General features: G+C 38.5%; 1 protein-coding gene across 1 annotated transcript; it reads left to right on the top strand.

Annotated features, from left to right (window-relative positions):
* The first annotated feature begins 4,074 nt into the window (after positions 1-4,074).
* On the top strand, positions 4,075-10,678 carry RGS2 (regulator of G protein signaling 2). Its single transcript, XM_081324365.1, has 5 exons — positions 4,075-4,427; positions 6,055-6,156; positions 6,259-6,320; positions 7,331-7,497; positions 8,636-10,678. The coding sequence occupies exons 1-5, from the start codon at positions 4,090-4,092 to the stop codon at positions 8,828-8,830; spliced, it is 864 nt and encodes a 287-aa protein (XP_081180491.1). The 5' UTR covers positions 4,075-4,089; the 3' UTR covers positions 8,831-10,678.
* The last annotated feature ends 7,634 nt before the right edge of the window (positions 10,679-18,312 follow it).

The following is an 18,312-nucleotide window of genomic DNA, read 5'->3' as shown; positions in this document are numbered from 1 at the left end:
AGGTCTTTATGTGATGTAGCTCAGGGCACTGAAGAAAATTAAAGTTAGGGGCAAATTCAGCCACCCAGCTCTTCTTAAACGGCTGGAACAAGAGCAAAGATAAATAGATCCTAGACAATGCAGATAAATCCTAGACAATTATTAGAACAGGTTACCTTGATATTTGCAACCTGCATTGAGATATACTTAGGAACAGCAATAGCCTCTCTCTTTTATGCAGAATAACTTTATTAGAAATTACATTGTATAGATAAAACTAATACACAGTATAAGAAAATAAAATGGTATAAAGAAAAAATAAGTGCAAAAAAGATAAAGAAACATGAAAGAGAAAAAAAAGAATTTCCACCTTTGACCCAGCAAGCATAAATAACTTTGTTTATTTTTGCAGGAACAGCAATAGCCTCTTAATATTGGTCTCCCTATATTATAGAATTATACTTCTTTTCTTTACCCATGATCATCTTGCTATAGGCTTCTCAGAACTGTAGCTTAAGGCAGATCCTGACTGAATGTTAGAAAAATTTCCTAACACAAGTTCAGCAGCAGACACAGTTACCCAATGGTGTTCGTTTTAAGTCTTTAGACAGAGGTTGGACAACTATATCTGGACTTGGAAAGACCCAGTACTGAGATGTGTTTGAATATTAGTAACTTGGGTTGGTAGCTGGGCTGTTTTGATCTCCGAGCTTGGTGATTTGGCTGCAAGCATTTCATCTCCATTTGTGGGGACATCTTTAGTGCCCTTTGAATTGTGCTCATTTGTCAGAGTACTGGCCTTTAAATACCTTTTTGTGTGATGTAAATTGATTTGGGTGTTATTTCTTCAGATGTTTCTGAGTCATGATCAGGTTTTGGGCTGTTTGATTGGGTGGAACTATGACCAGCTTTACCCACGGAAATTCAAATGTGGGTAGATTCTGAACCAGTAATTCTCTGTAATTCTCTAGCCCAGCCTAGCATTGTTGTTTTGGAAAAAAAGATAAAGGAGGAAATATTATGTAGGCTAAGTTAAGCTTCCAACAGACATGCGAAATATAAATCTAATAAGCAAATAATTAATGTGATTTCATGATACTCATTCAACAATTCAATATAGCCACAAGTGTCCATTCTTGCTTTAAAGTAACTATTGCAGAATTTAATGCCATATAAGATTGCAGCCTTCAATCTATGGCCCAATCTATTTGGTAAGGATCAGATGTTTTTAAATTCATTCTCCTTAAATCAATAAGTTAAATCAATATATTTTTCAGTGGAATCAAATCAGGCACCTAGAAAGTGAGGAAACACCTAATGAGCAATAAAACAATTGTGCATTACAGCTGGAGAAAAGTCATATTAGGATAACAGGAAGCTGGAATGTTTACCTTTGTTACATGACTCTGAAAGTTTTGCTGGTTTTATTTTGAGTAAGGCTTAGAGCTAGGTTTCAGGTTCTTCCTATTTTAAAGCCTAACTGGTTTGTCTGCTCCTAGTAAGTGGGTGGCTATTCTCACTTCCAGGTTTTGTTACATGCCATTTAGACAACTTTTTGCAGTTGCTCAACTCCGGTTGGAAGATTATAATCAAAACCCTTTCCAGGCCACACAAAGTTTTTGCCCTTTGATCAGCCCAAAGGCATTCATTCTGGACCTAACACAAAGTTTGTATACAACTGATTTCCGTAAACTACACTGAATCCATTTGCAAACAAAGTTTATGCTTGATTCCTTGGCAATGTTAATGCAAGCCCATTAGGGGAAGAGTTACAGTATTCTTCTTATCCTCTCATAGTTCAGGCTGGGTTTACTATTCCTGGAAAAAGGGTGGTGGTGAAAAAATAAGAAAGCATTATGGTGCTGATATTTTGGCTTTACCTTCTGTATTCAGTAATAAATCATTTCTTCCAAATTTCAATGTTGTATTCATACAACATCTAAATCAAACAAAGTGTGTAATACTATGTGGGAACCCAATTATTTCCATCATATCTATCCTATCTGTCTTGTCCCATGGATTAAACATTGAGCAATTTTTTTTCAAATGGGAAATACGTCTGATGTATGGTTTGGATGTTCTCTGTCAAGAACGATATAATGTAGACAACTGTGTTGTGTTTCAGTAAATATTTCTATGTATTTCCTCTTCTTTTAACCCTCTGAAAATCTTTAAGACAAACAAGTATTATAGCTGTGGAAAGGGACATAGAATGTAACATGCTTAAAGAATACTGTAGTAATTTGGAAGTACCATATCAGACCCTGCTGGCCAAAAATGTTCACAGCAGAAACTCATCTCAAATATCTGAGCAGAGAACCAATAGTAAGAGGAAGGGTAGGAAGGAGATAGAAGAGATTTATCATATGCATGTCTTCTACCAACATTTTTAGGGTGATTACTTTTTTCAGAAGATTATTTTAAATGAAATAATCTAGAGGATTTAATTAGCAGGATCTACATAAAAGCAAATAGAAAACAAACTGGAACAAGATTAGATAATATTCTGGGTAAAATATGTGCACCTTTTAGTAATCTCATGCTTGAGTGTCACTTATATAACTAAAAAAATATCATCATTTATGCAAGGGAAATATCACCAGGCTTGGAGGAAACTCAGCATTTGCAAAAATTGAAAGAAAAGAGAATCCCTGAGGATTTAGCACAGAGGTATGTGCTAAACATGCCCACTAGCTATGGAATCATAAATATATGTTGGCCAGAAAGAGAAAGCTTTGTACAGTGATAATAATATTGGGTGGGATGGGGAAACTCATTCAATTGAAACTAATTTTTAGTTTATTTGGGTTAGTAATTGTCCTAAGTATGGATAGCCCAAATCAGCAAACTAAGAAATGAATTTTACAAACATTAAAATTTATACCTATTTGTTTGTCATCACATCCTTCATCGGATTTTCTAAGAACATATTTATTTATATATTGAGGTAAACAGTGTTAGATGCATGACCTGAGAAGCATTCTATGCAAATCTCAATTTAACTCAAATATTATGGTAGTACAAAATCAAAGGGACCCCAATAGCAACTTCTCCCGTGCCCCCAAAAAACCTGCCCCATTTTATTAAAAAGCATAAGCTTTTATGAGCTAAAGCTCACATCCCTAGATTCATCCTCTATCAGCCTAGCCACTCCACGTGTCTGTTGAAGTCTACTCAATTCTCCTCCTCACACATCAGCACCCACAGAAGTGTACTTTGACCACAAAGGGGGGAAAAAACTATTTAAAGAAACACAAATATTTCCATTCAGATTCAGGCATGGGACTATTTTGTGCCACATGGCTGAACATTTGTTCCTTAATCTTGTTCCAAAGCAGTCTCTAGATAAGTTTTATTTTTATGTGGGAGTGGTGAGTGGGTGGGCAGGGGCAGGACTGGTATACTTCCAAAATCAACACCCAGAGAAAAGTACTTTCCCATATCTATCACTTCTTTCATGTTTGGCAGGCATTCGGACACACCAGAAGGGTAATGGAGGGGTTGTATAAAATAACTCACACATAACAGCGTGTTCTAGTCCAAGATCAAAACACTTATTCCCATAACCTCTGAATTTTGTCACGAATCTCACTCTCTAAATTAAAATGCTGTTTCTTCACTCAGAAATGTTTTATTGAATTCGCTGGGACTTCTTCCCAGGAGCCTAACAGCCTAAGCCTGTAAAGCCCATATTTACTGAGAAGCCACTTGTAGTGACCCTAGCAGATGTTTGCTAATGCAAACCTATGAAACCAGCAAGGTTTGCTGCTTAAGGCTTTAATCCTCATGTACGAAAACCTGCAGGTGAAACTAGTTCACATCTGCAGAAGTCCTTTCCTCTTGAATAGCCTTTTGGCCATTAACCCGCCTGCAAAAACAAAACAAACCTCCCCAAGCCACATCAACCCTGCCCTTCCAGAAAAGAAACAAACAAAAATCGATTTTTGCATCTCCCAATTTGCAGAAGGATTCTTCCGGATGCCTATTTTTACCTGGCAGCCAAAGATGTAACTATTTAAAAAGTTCTATTTTAAAAAAATAATACCCGTTCTTGCCGAAAGAAAGGAACGAGAAGGAAGCCTTTGCACCAACTGGCAGTTTTAGAGCGAGATGGATACAAGAAGACGGCTTTTTGCGTCAGAGCAGCACTCCTCGGTCCGCCTCGCGGGCAAACGCCTTATTTGTGAGGCGTCCGTCGATTGTCGGCTGGAAAAGCAAATCAGCGGACGAAAGGTGTGCGCTCGAAGCCCCGCCTCCCGTTTATATAAGGGACACCCGGGCCCGAGAGACGCTAAAACCTCCTGTCAGGTTGAGACGGGCCTCTTATATCGGAATAGTATGCAGAGTGTAATGTTTCTGGCGTTCCAGCACGACCGCAACCGAATGGAGAAAAGCGCTAGCCGTTGCCAGAGCAAAGAAGAGAAAAAGGGCAAGATGAAAAAAACCATGTGAGTATTTTAAATCGAAAGCAAACCCCCCCCCCGGGAATGTGGCTAGACTGTTGCAATCAGAAGTATTATTTTAGTCGTTGACATCGTTAACAAGAAAGGTTTTGTTAGTTTGGCAAAAGCCTGAGGAACGTAAACGTGTTTTTTTTTCCCTTCCGGCCAATTTGGAGGCTCCGCAGAGCACGTTTTAGCTGCATTGGTGGAATGAGCGCATTTCTAAAGTTGCTGGGAAGATAAAGGAAGATTGACAATGTTAAGACCAATTATTAATCCTTGTACAATACGATAATTTTAGCCTTAGTTTCTTTATGGGAAAGTAAAGGAAGATTGACAATGTTAAGACCAATTATTAATCCTTGTACAGTACGATAACTTCAGCCTTAGTTTCTTTATGACTTGCATTGTATGATCTCGGGCTGCTTGATTTATGGTTCAAAGTATTGTGCAAAGCCAAGCAGCTGATTTATTAGATAAATATTTCAAGGGTAGGCTATGTGCATACTATACCCAAAATGACTAATCTCAAATTAATTCTGGGTTTTCAACACCTCAGTATCTCAAATTGTATGCATAGGTGTTGTCTATGATGCATTATAACAATGGAGGCTTACAAGCACTTCCTTTTGTGCTTTGGTGCTATGAAACTGAATAAAAATAGTGTGTATGAAGGTGCATCCAATTGTTTTAGAAGCAATTGGAAGCATTTAAAAAGAATGGGACAAAGGAAGTCCTCTAAGTTTTGGTCTGTCAGTGTTCTAATTCACTTGAGAGCTAAAATTCTTTGGAGGAAATTTTGCTTCTTAAAGTTTCTTTTCTTTTTCTTTTTTTCAATTACCTTGAGTCATGCAGTTTGGCTACTAGCCCAGCTCTTGAGTAAATAAGGTAGATTTTCCATTAGAGTGGCAGGTGAGTGCAGTTTGTGATATGAACTCTGATTATATGAAGTATTAAAGTCCTGCAATTGTGTGATCTTAATTTGCTACTAATCTCTAAAGAGAATTAAAAATGTCTGCAAAAGAGAATCCCTTGGTAGCTGAGGAAAAAGTAACTTCCTTCTGTAGATTGTAAAAATTATGACTGTTCTAAAATTCTATTTTATGCAGTCTGCAATATGCAAACAGTTTTACTTTGAAAGTTAAGGGAAATAATATAAAACTGCTTTCATTTGGGTCTCTATATCAACAAAAATGAATGAGATTTCATATCTTGCCTTTCTACTAGTTTATATTGCAATAAACCTTAGAACATACTATTGACTACTGAAGTTGTATTCTGGAACAGTCATTGTTAGTTCACTGCCACAAACAATATGTAAGAATTTTCTTGCAAATAAATGGGCTAGTGAACATCAAGCAACCAATAACTGCTGCATAATATTTCTTAAGTATGGTTAATTTTAATTCACATAATTCATGTCTCAGGGAGTGAAGATGTGCATTTGCATTAGTTATTACTAGCTATAGTTAGTAAATTTCCAAATGGATCTGGGAAACCTGTGCTACAACTAAGCTCTGCTAATGTTAAATTAAGCAAGCTGAACATCTATAGTTATTAACTATAAATTTAAACTGTGGCATTTTTGGTTAAAGATCAGTTGAAATTATTTATACTTTTCCCTTCATTTTAGTCTAAAAGATTGGAAAGCAAGATTGAATTACTTTCTGCAGAATTCCTCCAATTCTACCAATACAAAGGCTAACAAGAGAGGACAACAAAAGACATGTTTTAGGTATGTACTTCATATTCCACACTGAATTTTTATGTAGTCAAATTATGCATAGAATCTGTGCCCTTTGAAAACATGAAACAATTTTGTTTGTTTTTTTCACAGACCTTCTCCTGAAGAAGCTCAGCTGTGGTCAGAAACATTTGATGAACTTCTAGCTAACAAATGTAAGTTGCCTTAAAAAAATTAACAGACAAGTATATTTGCTAATTATAGAAAATTAGTTTCAGGAAAAGTGATCCAGAAGGGAACAAACCAGTATCTTAGCTACTGAGAATTCTGATGTTTTGCAGTTTGGTAGTAATCTTTATTCCTAGTTTAGTACTTAACTTCCTGGACCCCAGATTGCAAGAAAAAGCTTTTTTTCTTCTTCAGGCACAATTCCCAGGTGCTTTCTGTGAAGTAGCTGCCTATGTTGTTGTATTTCTGCAATTCTGTTCTGTATTTAATTGGCCTTTGTAGTTAACATTCATAGGTTTAAAAACTCCCATCAGTTATAAAGTTGGAAATTCCCAACTTTAATTGAAATTTGAAGTCTCTGGATCCTTAAGATCTCATTCTTCTCTTTAAATGGATCCTAGGTGCTTGATATGGCAGCAGCTTCCAGGGCTTTTTTTATGGTTATTATAAATAATGCATTGTACAGTAGTTCTTTTTAAATGACTGGTGCACACTTTGATTAATAAAGATACCGAAGCTCAATGTTCCCTTGTCAGCTACGCAGGAGAAATCTTTTTCTTATTAAACTTTCTATTTGTGTCTATTTGCTGCAAAGTGGACTTGGGTCACTCTTTCCATTATGGCTGTCTTCCAAGAGTTTATAGCTCTTCCATAAACATGTTCTCTTATTTAAAGGTTAACACATGCTATCAAAGTCCAAAAGTAAAATGTTCTTTTTTAAAGAAAAAAATAGTGATCTTAACTTGGTGGGCAAAGAACACAGTTGTTTAAATTTGTCAATCTACAATATTTTATCTTGTAAAAATTGACCAGCTGCTTGAGCTTACTCATGTTCTTTCTGCTTTGTTCGGGTACATCTTTCTTAAACAATTTAGAAGAGGGATAGACAGAAAAATCCAAGGGCCTGAAAGAAGGAAAGAAAGAAATATGTGGTGTTACATCTACAACATTCCTGGGATGCTTTGCATAAATTGATCTTTTCCACATTTCTTTGCAGATGGTCTGACAGCTTTCAAAGCTTTCCTGAAATCTGAGTTTTGTGAAGAGAATATTGACTTCTGGCTGGCCTGTGAAGATTACAAGAAAATCAAGTCCCCACAAAAACTGACAGTCAAAGCTAAGAAGATTTACAATGAATTTATTGAAAAAGAAGCTCCTAAGGAGGCAAGTAGACTGACTTAAATTGCTCTTTTTGACTAGTTCACAGGTCTGCAACCCGTGGCTCCGGAGCCGCATGCGGCTCTTTCAGCCATCTCCTGCGGCTCCCAGTCTTCTGCCATGTGCAGTCCAAAAAACAAACAAAAGTGGGACTAAAAAAGTTCAACCAATCAATTCAAATATGCAGGGTAGGTGCATATCTCGCATTGGCTCCACTCTTCAGTCAAATCCTGTTCTGCGCATGTGCGCATGTACACACATTTTTTGTGGCTCCCAGTTTTTCCTTTTGTGAGGGAACCGGTTCCGAGTGGCTCTTTCACTGTTTCAGGTTGCTGACCCCTGGACTAGTTCAATTAAACCAAAGAAGTGTTTTCATCTTGGTTTCACTAATAAAGAACTGAGAATTATTCCAAAGAGGGAACTTTCTTACAAAAATCTGTTGTTAGAATTAAAACTAGCTTTTAAAATTTATTAACAAAATCCCTTTTAGATTTCTGCTCCATTTTATGTTAGCATCTTATGCAGAATTGCCTGTAGGAATAATTTTGAATGTTGAGAAAATATGTCTGTGCATGGGAATGTCACTCAAAAGCCAACCAGATTTTCTAACCATTATGTATGGCATTTTATAACTATATGCCAGTACACTGCTATACAGTATAGGCTTAGGGTGCATGACAGGATTTTGGAAAGCACCTTTTCTGGTTCAAAATTAAAGTGTTGCATAGATCTAATAGTTGTACAAGTAGAGGCATGGTATAGATTTTTAAAAGCTGAGGATCATAATTACTGTGGCAGGAGGATTTGGAAATAGGAAAGGAAATTTTATCATTCACTGTGGATGTTGTCTAGCTTAAATTGCTTTAAAGCAGCCTTCTTGATGAGTTGGACCTCAGTTTTTGGAATGCTGTGCTGTTTGAAGAGTATTGTGTAGGAGAGCACCAGAATGAGGAGGACTGTTTAAAAACAACAGTTCTTTCCTATAGACTTGCTTTGGCCAAGAGATGTATAGCAGTTGGCCTCTGATTATTTGATGATGGGCAATGAGCATAGCTTGAGGATCCAATATCCTGTAGCCCAGCCATTTTTGAAGAACATATTATCCATGAAACAGTATCTTATGAATTTATTTCTTGTATTGCAGATCAACATAGACTTCCAGACCAAAAGTAGTATTGCTCAGAGCATTGAAGAAGCCACACACACATGCTTCAGTGCCGCCCAGAAGAGAGTTTATAGTTTAATGGAGAACAATTCTTACCCTCGCTTCCTAGAATCTGAATTCTACCAGGAATTATGCAGAAAGTCACCAATCAGCAGAGACCCTCAGGGGACATGAACCCATAAAACAGGAAGGGGAAGAAAAATCAAAAGAACAATTTTGCCAAATAAAGGAAAGAGGACCATGTGTCTTTGCGGGCTCAGTGGGTCTGATGAACGGAATGCAAAGGATATCTGCCCAAATGGCAATTTACAGTTATTCAGCTGACGGAACTAGTTGACTTGGGCAGACTCTAGCAAGTTGCTTTATTAATGTTTAAAGGTAACCATACAAACTGCTGGCCAGTTATTAAGGAAAGCTGATTTTCCTTCCCATATATGTTTGTGTAAGGTCTTCTGCAGCATTAGACGTGTGGATCATCCAGCGTTGTATGTGAACCTGGATATGCTGATGCTTATAAGAAAAACCAGTGCCCTCTGTGTATATTTAAATATAAACAAGCTCTAGGGCTGTTCTTGCAGGCTGACCTTTTGTGAGACCTGACAAATACTTTGAATAATTGGCTTTTGTTTCTAAATAGCCAGCAGTATGTAATCATCACTGTATCAGCTTCCTTACGCAGGTTGTTCCCTGCAGATCATGCAGCTTTGTACAGATGTAGCAGATTGCCTCATGACTGTTACAAAAAATACCAATATTGTGGTATGATTTCTTCATGATAAGAGCAATTACTTAATTGATTTAAAATACAGAGCATGATGATCTGCTAATTGGCTAGGGACAAATTCAGTCTGTGGGCAAGTACCATTTAGAGTAAAACCTGGTCTAGAATTCAAATGAATGCTGTGTGTGTGGGTGTGTGTTTATATAGACAATTTGTTGTACAATCCTGTCAATGTTGAATGTACTGACTTAAGGACAGACTTCAGTGAAGTTGTCTTCTGTTTTGAGAAGCAGATGTTTCAATAAATTATTTTTATTTTATTAAGAACAACTCTTTGTTTCTCTTAGGTTGGAGGGGGGAAGTGAATTGATCTGTAATACAGGCTAAGCAAAACAACCACTCAATGATTTATCTCTGATGTGTAAACTCAGGAAGCCCCTAGATCGTTTCACTGCTCCTGTGGTTTCTTTGCCCAACTGCCAGCTAAAGCAAAAAGATGGAAGTATTTCCTTTTACAAGATATAATGGCAAACCCAGGGTAAAGCACTATAGTTCCATTTCCTATGAAATGTCAAGAAAAAAAAACACTGACATCAGAATTACCTGTGAAGGTGCAAAATTTAAAATGTGAATAATGCCCTGAGGATCATATAATGGGTTGCAAGAAGGCTCAATTGCTGGGGTTTAATCTGATGACAGTTTATCCACCTGACTTAATCTAAGTCTACCTAAGTCATGTAAACGTTTTGCTGATAAGGTAACTACTAGTAAGATCCTTTCATGGTGAGCAGTTATCAGCAAAACTTTTTCCTGACTTAGTACTTAAACTGATTAAAAATCAGCTGGATACATGTCATCACAGGCTGACAGCCCTTTCAGATAATCTGAAAGAAGAAAGTGATCATTCTCTGCAATTTTAAATTGTTAAGTAAATGTTTCATACAGAGTAATTGGTATCCTGTTATTCTAGTGAACGATGGAGAATGAAGATTGGGAGAACAACACTTCTGTTTGCCTGTTCTTGAAGATGCAGGATGGAAATCTTTAAAGCTTTATGGAGCAATAAAATTTATCAGGGATCACAGTTTCACAGTGTGGTAACATCACGACTAAGAATCTTACAAAGCATTCCTTTCATAGACAGCTGAATGGGGGAGAGAATGCCTAGAAAGTATGGAAATTGGTGTGTTTATATCATATTTCAACACACATAAATATGTGGTGTGTGTTTATATCATATTTCATCACATGTAAATCCTCATTTGCTCAGTATGAGTGGTATATTCCAGGTGTCAAATTCACAGTTCACTGAGAGCTACATGTAAACCTTGGTCAGTACAAAAAGATCTTGTGTACTAAAAGTGATTTCTAATTGAGCTACTTTGGTTGAAATAGATAGTTTTTTATTTAAAAAAACTCATAATGTGTTTGTGTAAGTCATCTATTAGGAGGTCAACACTGAGACATAGCCTAAAACAGGCTACTTTAAAATGTGTGGACTTCAACTCCCAAATTTTCCAACCATTATACTATTAAAGTTGCTGAGGTTGAGACACAGTGACCTAAATGTAAAACAAGCCCCCCCGCCCCCTGTGATTGGAAGCAACAAAAGAGATAGATGGTTTAAGCCCATTTTAATTAATGAATTCTCTAGGCCCCTAAAATTTTCAGCCTCCTCAAAAATTATTGGAAACCACTAAGATGAGGAAGGTTATTCTGTCTATTTTGCTTGCTATTTTGATAAATGGGCATGTATTTCCCTACAACATGTCATCTTGAGCCATACTTAATATAGTTACATAGCAACAGTATTGGCAACTAACAGGACCACTTAGAAATTAGAATTGCCCCCATTTGAAAAGGCATAAATCTAATTCTTTCCATAAAACAGGACATAGATTTGCATTCTTCAATGGGTGGAGCAGTAATACTTTCCTAAAGAAACGACACCTGTCCCTAAAAGATTTAGCAATACTACATTCTCCTGATCTAAGATATATGTTATTACAACATATGATTTGGCACTCCATATCACTGGGGCATGCCACATCATTAGGGATTGTTAACATCAGAACCTGCATGGTGAATAAATCAAAGTTTTAATCAGATTGACAAAGATATTCACAAACCTTTCCCTTTCCATTTTATTGCCCACTGTACTCCATATTTCAACAAGGCCAAATCATAGCTATAAATACAGGCTGGGTACTCCATGATTATAAATCTAAATCATAAAGATTAAAATGGACTGAGCCATATTAATGAATCATAGCTAAACCCACATATATTACAGTTCATACACAGGAGATTTTCAGATATTAATCCAGACTAACTAACAAACTGAATTATGTTGTAGACCATAGCATAAATCAATTTTGGGTTCCTTGGAAGAAAATTTCCTTCCCTCTTTCCCATCATTTTCAAAGTCATCATCATCCTCTCTCATCTTTATCTTTTGACTACCCAGTTGCAGCCCACTTTAATGCAACTGTAGCCCTACCAAATAAAAGTATTCAGCCATGGTGGCACAGTGGTTAGAATCAGTGGTGGGATTCAGCCAGTTCACACCACTTCGGCAGAATGGTAGCTAATTTTTTGTTGCCCAGGCCCAGAATGGACTTCCGGAAGCGGCATTCACACAGAGAACTGGTTGTTCACATATTTGAATCCACCACTGGTTAGAATGCAGTACTGCAAGCTAACTTTGTATTCCCACTGCCGGGAGTTTGATCCTGACCAACTCAAGGTTGACTCATCCATCCTTTTGAGGTCAGTAAAATGAGGACCTAGATTGTTGGGGGCGATATTCTGACATTTGTAAAGCACTCAGAGAGTGCTGTAAAGCACACTGGAACAGTATATAAGTCTAAGTGCTATTGCTATTCTAGATGAGGATGTGGAAATTAGGGTCTGTATGCTCCTTGTCCTCTATGATGTAGTCATAATCGAGTCAAATTATCAATTTAGTTCAGAAAAGTGACCTGGTTCAATTAAAAAATTGGGATTAATTTGAATTAATTTAAAGAATTCTAATTCAGTCTGACAATTTGAATCCACTTCCCAATTTGATTTAGAAAGTCAATAAAATCAAAGTTGTGAGAAATCATCTTTGAACTGACACTTCCATCGTCATGCAATTTAGAGGAAAATCAGCTTCCAATTCTCAGTTGATTAACAATAGCAGCAACAAAATATCTTTATCCTCTAATAAATTGCTGAAACAAAGTTTACAGTAACCATGAATGGACTTAGGTGGCCTTAGCTGGTGCTATATTTCTATATTTAACATATTCAGGGGCAAGCTAAGTTTCAGTTATAATGTCTTAAAAATGAATCCTGATTTAGAAATGTTAATGATGCCACCATGCTAATTTAATATAAGTCACATTAGTACAAGGAGGCACAAGTTCAAATGGTTTCTTTTCCAAATTTGTTGTTTTTCTTTACAAAGAAAATTATATTAATAAACTAATAAATAAAATTATATTTAAAACTATTTATAAAAATATTTTTTAAAAAAATATGGGTAAAAGTTTTATTTCTGATTTGTCCCTTCTTTGTATTCCAACCAATTTATATTACCTTGAGAAACCATACTCCAAATGTTCATATTTGCTTTGTAGAGTAATATGTAATATTACATATATGGAAGCCGTTCTATTGGAACTATGGGCCTCTCCTCCAATGAGATCTCTGAGATGCATGAAAATACGTTGTATTTCAATAAACCCAATATGTCTTGATGGCACCAGGATGAAAAATTAATGGAATCTAAAGTGGATGTAAAGCACAAAGAATCAGGACCACATGTTAAATTCTAGTTCTGATTTATCATGCCTATACACAACAATTTAGTCAATGGTCAGCACTAAATTAGTACTAGATAAGAGTTAACAGAATTCAAAAGAGGTTGTATTTGGATTACTTGTGGAAATGTAATGACTCTAGGCTGATTCCTCTCTTGACTCTGCCCCCAGGCTCTGCCTTGTCTTCTTCTACATTGGTATGATCCATCCATATGCATAGATTTTAATCTTAATTTAATTAGTTGTACTGCATACTCCATTGGTAAGCCCCATGCTGTTTACAAGATGCCTCTCTTTAGAACACATTTTTAAATGGTGCAGTATAGTTAAGGCATTGGACTGACTCCAGTAAAACATAGGCTATAGTTTCCTCTCAGCTGCAGAAGGTCAGTGAGTCATATCCTCTTAGTCCAACTTATTCACTGCCTTGTTGTGGAAGAATAGGAGAACAAACCATTCTCTGTGCCACCTTAAGTTCCTGAACAAAAGATAGAATATAATCTAACAAATAAATATTTCCTTATGTACCTTTCATTTTTGCCCTGACAGCAGTCATATGTACATGGTGCCTATAGATTGTTGTGTTTGCACTATCCCTTTCCATCAAAGAGACACTTGACAGAAACAGTATGAAGGAGTATTTTAATTGAGTGCTGAATTCTGCAGGACCACAACCATTTGTAGAATATCTAAAAAGCACTTAGTAACTTGAAAGCCAGTGCAAAGACCATGTTGAAAGTACTAAAATGCTCTAACATGTTGTAATAAATTCCCTTACTTATTAACATTAAAGAAGAGAGGGTGAAAACAAAAGAAACAAAGATATTTTATGGCTATGTTCTGGGCATCTTGACAATCATTCAATTTGGCTTTTTGTTATCTGTCTACATATTTATGAATTTTTGTTTAATCTACAGCTACTGAAGAGCTACTGTTGATCACTGCTTCTTCTCCAAGTGAAATGTTAAGCACTGATGTCCAGGTGGCAAACATTCAAATTTGAAATCTGACTCTAACTGGGGAGAATAATGAATACTAAGGTCTTGGATTGATGTCAAAACAGTCTCTAATGCACTAGGTTCAGATGGCTTTCCCAAATTTACAAATGTTTAGGTGAAGGAATTGGGTGAGTTGTTTTTCCTAATATCTCCAAGAAATGATGGAATTCAACAATTTTTCAATGGATAACATTCCCCTCTGGAGTTACATAACCACTGCTATTAAAATATGTCCAGTTCACTCAATGTCTTTCCTTGTGTTTTAATTGAAATGTGGGAAATCAGAGCAGCAGCAGTTCTATCACTAGCCTCTGTAAAGATTGCACAATTAAGCACAGTGTCAGGACCCACTTCAAGCCCACATCTTAAGAAAGCAGAACTCTTCGAAACAATTTCTTCCAAGCAGGAACTTTTATTAAGAGTAGGTGATAGCAGGCATAATAGACAGGATCTGAGATTTTCCACGCAACACAGTAGATTATAGTGTCCCCAAGTAGGACCCCATCCCATAGATTGACTGCCCGATGTGGGATAGCCAATCCCCAAGTGTTAAGTCCATTGTGGGAACCGGGGAGATAACATTGACCTATCTCCAGCTCACGCAGTGAGGGTCGGTGGCTTCTTCACACTTTTCTCTGAGAGTGTAGACATAAACCAGGCACTGGTGTTACATTCCTTTTTTCCTCCTTTGTTCTTAACTGACAGTTTAAAAGATAGAGTTCAGAGAGAGAGATAACGCAGGAAACAGGATACAGACCCAATAAACAAAATAAAGGATTACATTGTAGCGAATGGAGGAAGTAAAAGTAATAGCCCTGCAGGCACATCCCCCCTCCCCCTTGGAAGTATGGCAAAACCCAGGAAAAGGTGGAATGAAATAGAAATAGAAATGAAATGAAATAGGAATGGGTTTTGACACACAGGTTCTTCACACAGACCCCTTGGCCACCTCACAACTAGGTAAGTACAAGAATACAATACTTACTTGTTAGAGTTTTGCTAAACGTCTCTTCTTTGAAAGAATTTTTAAGGCAAATTTGCTTCCATCTCAATGTATGAAAAAAGCAATGCTTTTCTGTCCAGCATTAGCTCACATCTCATGTTATAACATAGCTGAATCAGACAAGCTCTTGTTATAATAGGGTATCATAAAGTGATATGCTTAGCCTAATATATGAACTCTTCCTATAAATCAACTTTCCCCAATACAGAGACTGTGTTGGATTTCAGTTCCCACAGTTTTCATTCAGTTTTGATTTAGGATTTTTTTATGTTCCCCTTGGAGTAATTAACATTGAAGTCCAATATACTTTGAAAGCAACTTGTTAGGGAAGCTGTTATAAGTTCATATTTAAATGAGGAAGTTGATATCTTGCAACAGAACATAGACTGCACAAGGGAAAGAGGTGTTTGATCCAAAACAATTCTGGTTGGAAAAACACATCTAATAAGAGCACATATTATTTTGGCAGTAACACTGCCAAAGAACAGGTGTCACACCCAGGAAATCAGAAGCCCAGGCAGTTCAAATGAATATTTATTTATTTATTTGTTTCAATTTATATACCGCCCTTTTCCCGAAGGACTCAGGGTGGTTTACAGGGCAAATTAAAACAGTGCAATGTACAAATTAAAATAAAATAAAATTAATAGTCCCAAAACAGTTTAAAATTTAAAATTTAAAACCATTAAAGTCCAGGCCGGCTAAATCAAATAGCCAAATTTTTAGGTCCCGGTGAAATGAACAAAGGATTTATTGCAAGTTTAAGCGCTCTACAAGAATCTGGACTATTAACAGTCAAAGCAAATTAGTGATAGATAAGAGTCAACAGAATTCAAGATGGGCTGGGCTTCAATCTCTTGTGGGATTAAAGGGAATCAAGAATGTTGACACATTTGACCATCCCTCAGGCTCAGCCTGGTCATCTGCTACAACAGGCTTTTATTTGTTGAGCATCCATTCCCACTCTATGCAACTTATCTAAAAGGAAGCATTTCAGATCTCTACAATTAAATGACTCTTTTAGGGTCATATGCTGATTGGTTGGTTGGTTGTGTGCCATCAAGTCATTGTTAACTCTTAGAGAACACATAGTTTATATTTTCTCCATTTTCTCTCCACAACCTAGTCTTTCAGAACATCCAATAGTTCCTCCATCACCACTGTAAATGGTCCACATTGCTGCTGGACATCCACTTCTTCTCTTTCCTTCCACTTTTCCCAACATTACAGCCTTCTCCAGAGAGCTGGATCTTCACATACTGCTTCCAGAGTCAAATATTGTTAGTTGGGTCACTTGTGCCTTGAATAAGAAAATCTGGTTTGATTTAGTTTAGTTTAGTTTTTAGTTTTATTGAATTTTTATACCGCCCTTCTCCTGAAGGACTCAGGGCGGTGAACAGGGCATATAAATAGAAATACAAAAGTTAAAAAGGATTAAATTATTGCCCAATTAAAACAATCAAAATATAAAAACATTAAAACCTTAACATTCCCCCATCAGGCCAGGCCAGCTTGTTCGAATAGGTGGGTCTTTAACCCGCGCCGGAAGGAGCGAAGATCCGGTGCCATCCGGAGCTCGACCGGCAGTTGGTTCCATAAAGCCGGGGCGCCCACAGAGAAGGCCCTCCCCCTGGGGGCCACCAGCCGGCATTCTCTGACCGGAGGCACCCTGAGGAGGCCCTCTCTGTGGGAACGCACAGGGCGGAGGGGAGTCGACGCCGGCAGCAGGTGGTCCCCGAGGTATTCCGGACCCATGCCATGTAAGGACTTAAAAACCATCACCAAGACCTTGAACCTCACCTGGAAGACAACTGGTAGCCAATGCAGCTCGTGGAGCAAAGGTGTAACATGGGAGTACCGGGAAACTCCCAAGACAACTCTCGCGGCCGCATTCTGTACCGGTTGGAGCCTCCGAGTGGTCTTCAAGGGAAGCCCCATGTAAAGAGCATTGCAGTAGTCCAGACGAGAGGTCACGAGTGCATGAGTGACTGTACACAGGGCATCCCGGTCCAGATAGGGTCGCAACTGACGCACCAGGCGAACCTGGGCGAAAGCCCCTCTAGTCACGGCTACTACGTGATCCTCTAGAGTAAGCCGTGAATCTAGGAGGACTCCCAAGTTGCGAGCCCTATCAACGGGGGGGTAAAAACTCACCCCCCATAGAAAGGGATGGAACACTTTGAATGTCCCGGGATGCCAGAATGTACAGCCACTCAGTTTTGTCAGGGTTGAGCTGAAGTCTGTTCCTCCCCATCCAGACCCGAACCGCCTCCAGGCAACGGGACATCACAGCGAGGGCATCACTGGGGTGGTTTGGGGTCAAAATAAAAAGTTGGGTATCATCGGCGTATTGATGATACCCAACTCCAAAACCACGAATGATCTCACCCAGCGGTTTCATGTAGATGTTGAACAGGAGAGGCGAGAGGACCGACCCCTGAGGAACTCCACAAATGAGAGACCTAGGGGTCGACCTCTGCCCTCCTGCCAACACCGACTGCGAGCATCCCAGGAGATAGGAGGAGAACCACCGAAGAACTGTGCCTCCCACTCCCAATCCCCTGAGACGCCGCAGCAGGATACCATGGTCGATGGTATCGAAAGCCACCGAGAGGTCTAATAGGACTAGGACAGAGGAATATCCCCTGTCCCGGGCCCTCCAGAGATCATTCACCAGAGCGACCAATGCCGTCTCCGTGCTGTACCCGGGCCTGAAACCTGATTGGTGCGGGTCTAGATAATCCGCTTCATCCAGAACCAGAGGGAGCTGATGCGCCACCACACTCTCAACAACCTTCGCAAGAAAGCGAAAGTTGGAGACTGGACGAAAGTTGTTTAACACAGCTGGGTCCAAGGCAGGCTTCTTGAGGAGAGGTCTCACCACCGCCTCCTTCAAGACGGTGGGGAAATTACCCTCGCTCAAAGAAGCAGATATAACTGCCTGGAACCAGCCTCGTGTCCTCTCCCTAGCTGCATAAGCCAGCCAAGAAGGGCACGGGTCCAATAAACATGTGGTGGAGCTCAACCTCCCCATAATCCTGTCCACATCCTCAGGGGTCACAGAATCAAACTCCTCCCAGATAACATTGACAAGACCGCCCGTGTCCTGATCGTCGGACTCTGCCCAG

The sequence above is a fragment of the Vipera berus genome (assembly GCF_964194415.1).
Source record: "Vipera berus genome assembly, chromosome: 3".
Taxonomy (NCBI): Eukaryota; Metazoa; Chordata; class Lepidosauria; order Squamata; family Viperidae; genus Vipera; species Vipera berus.
This window is presented reverse-complemented; position numbering and strand designations above follow the sequence as displayed.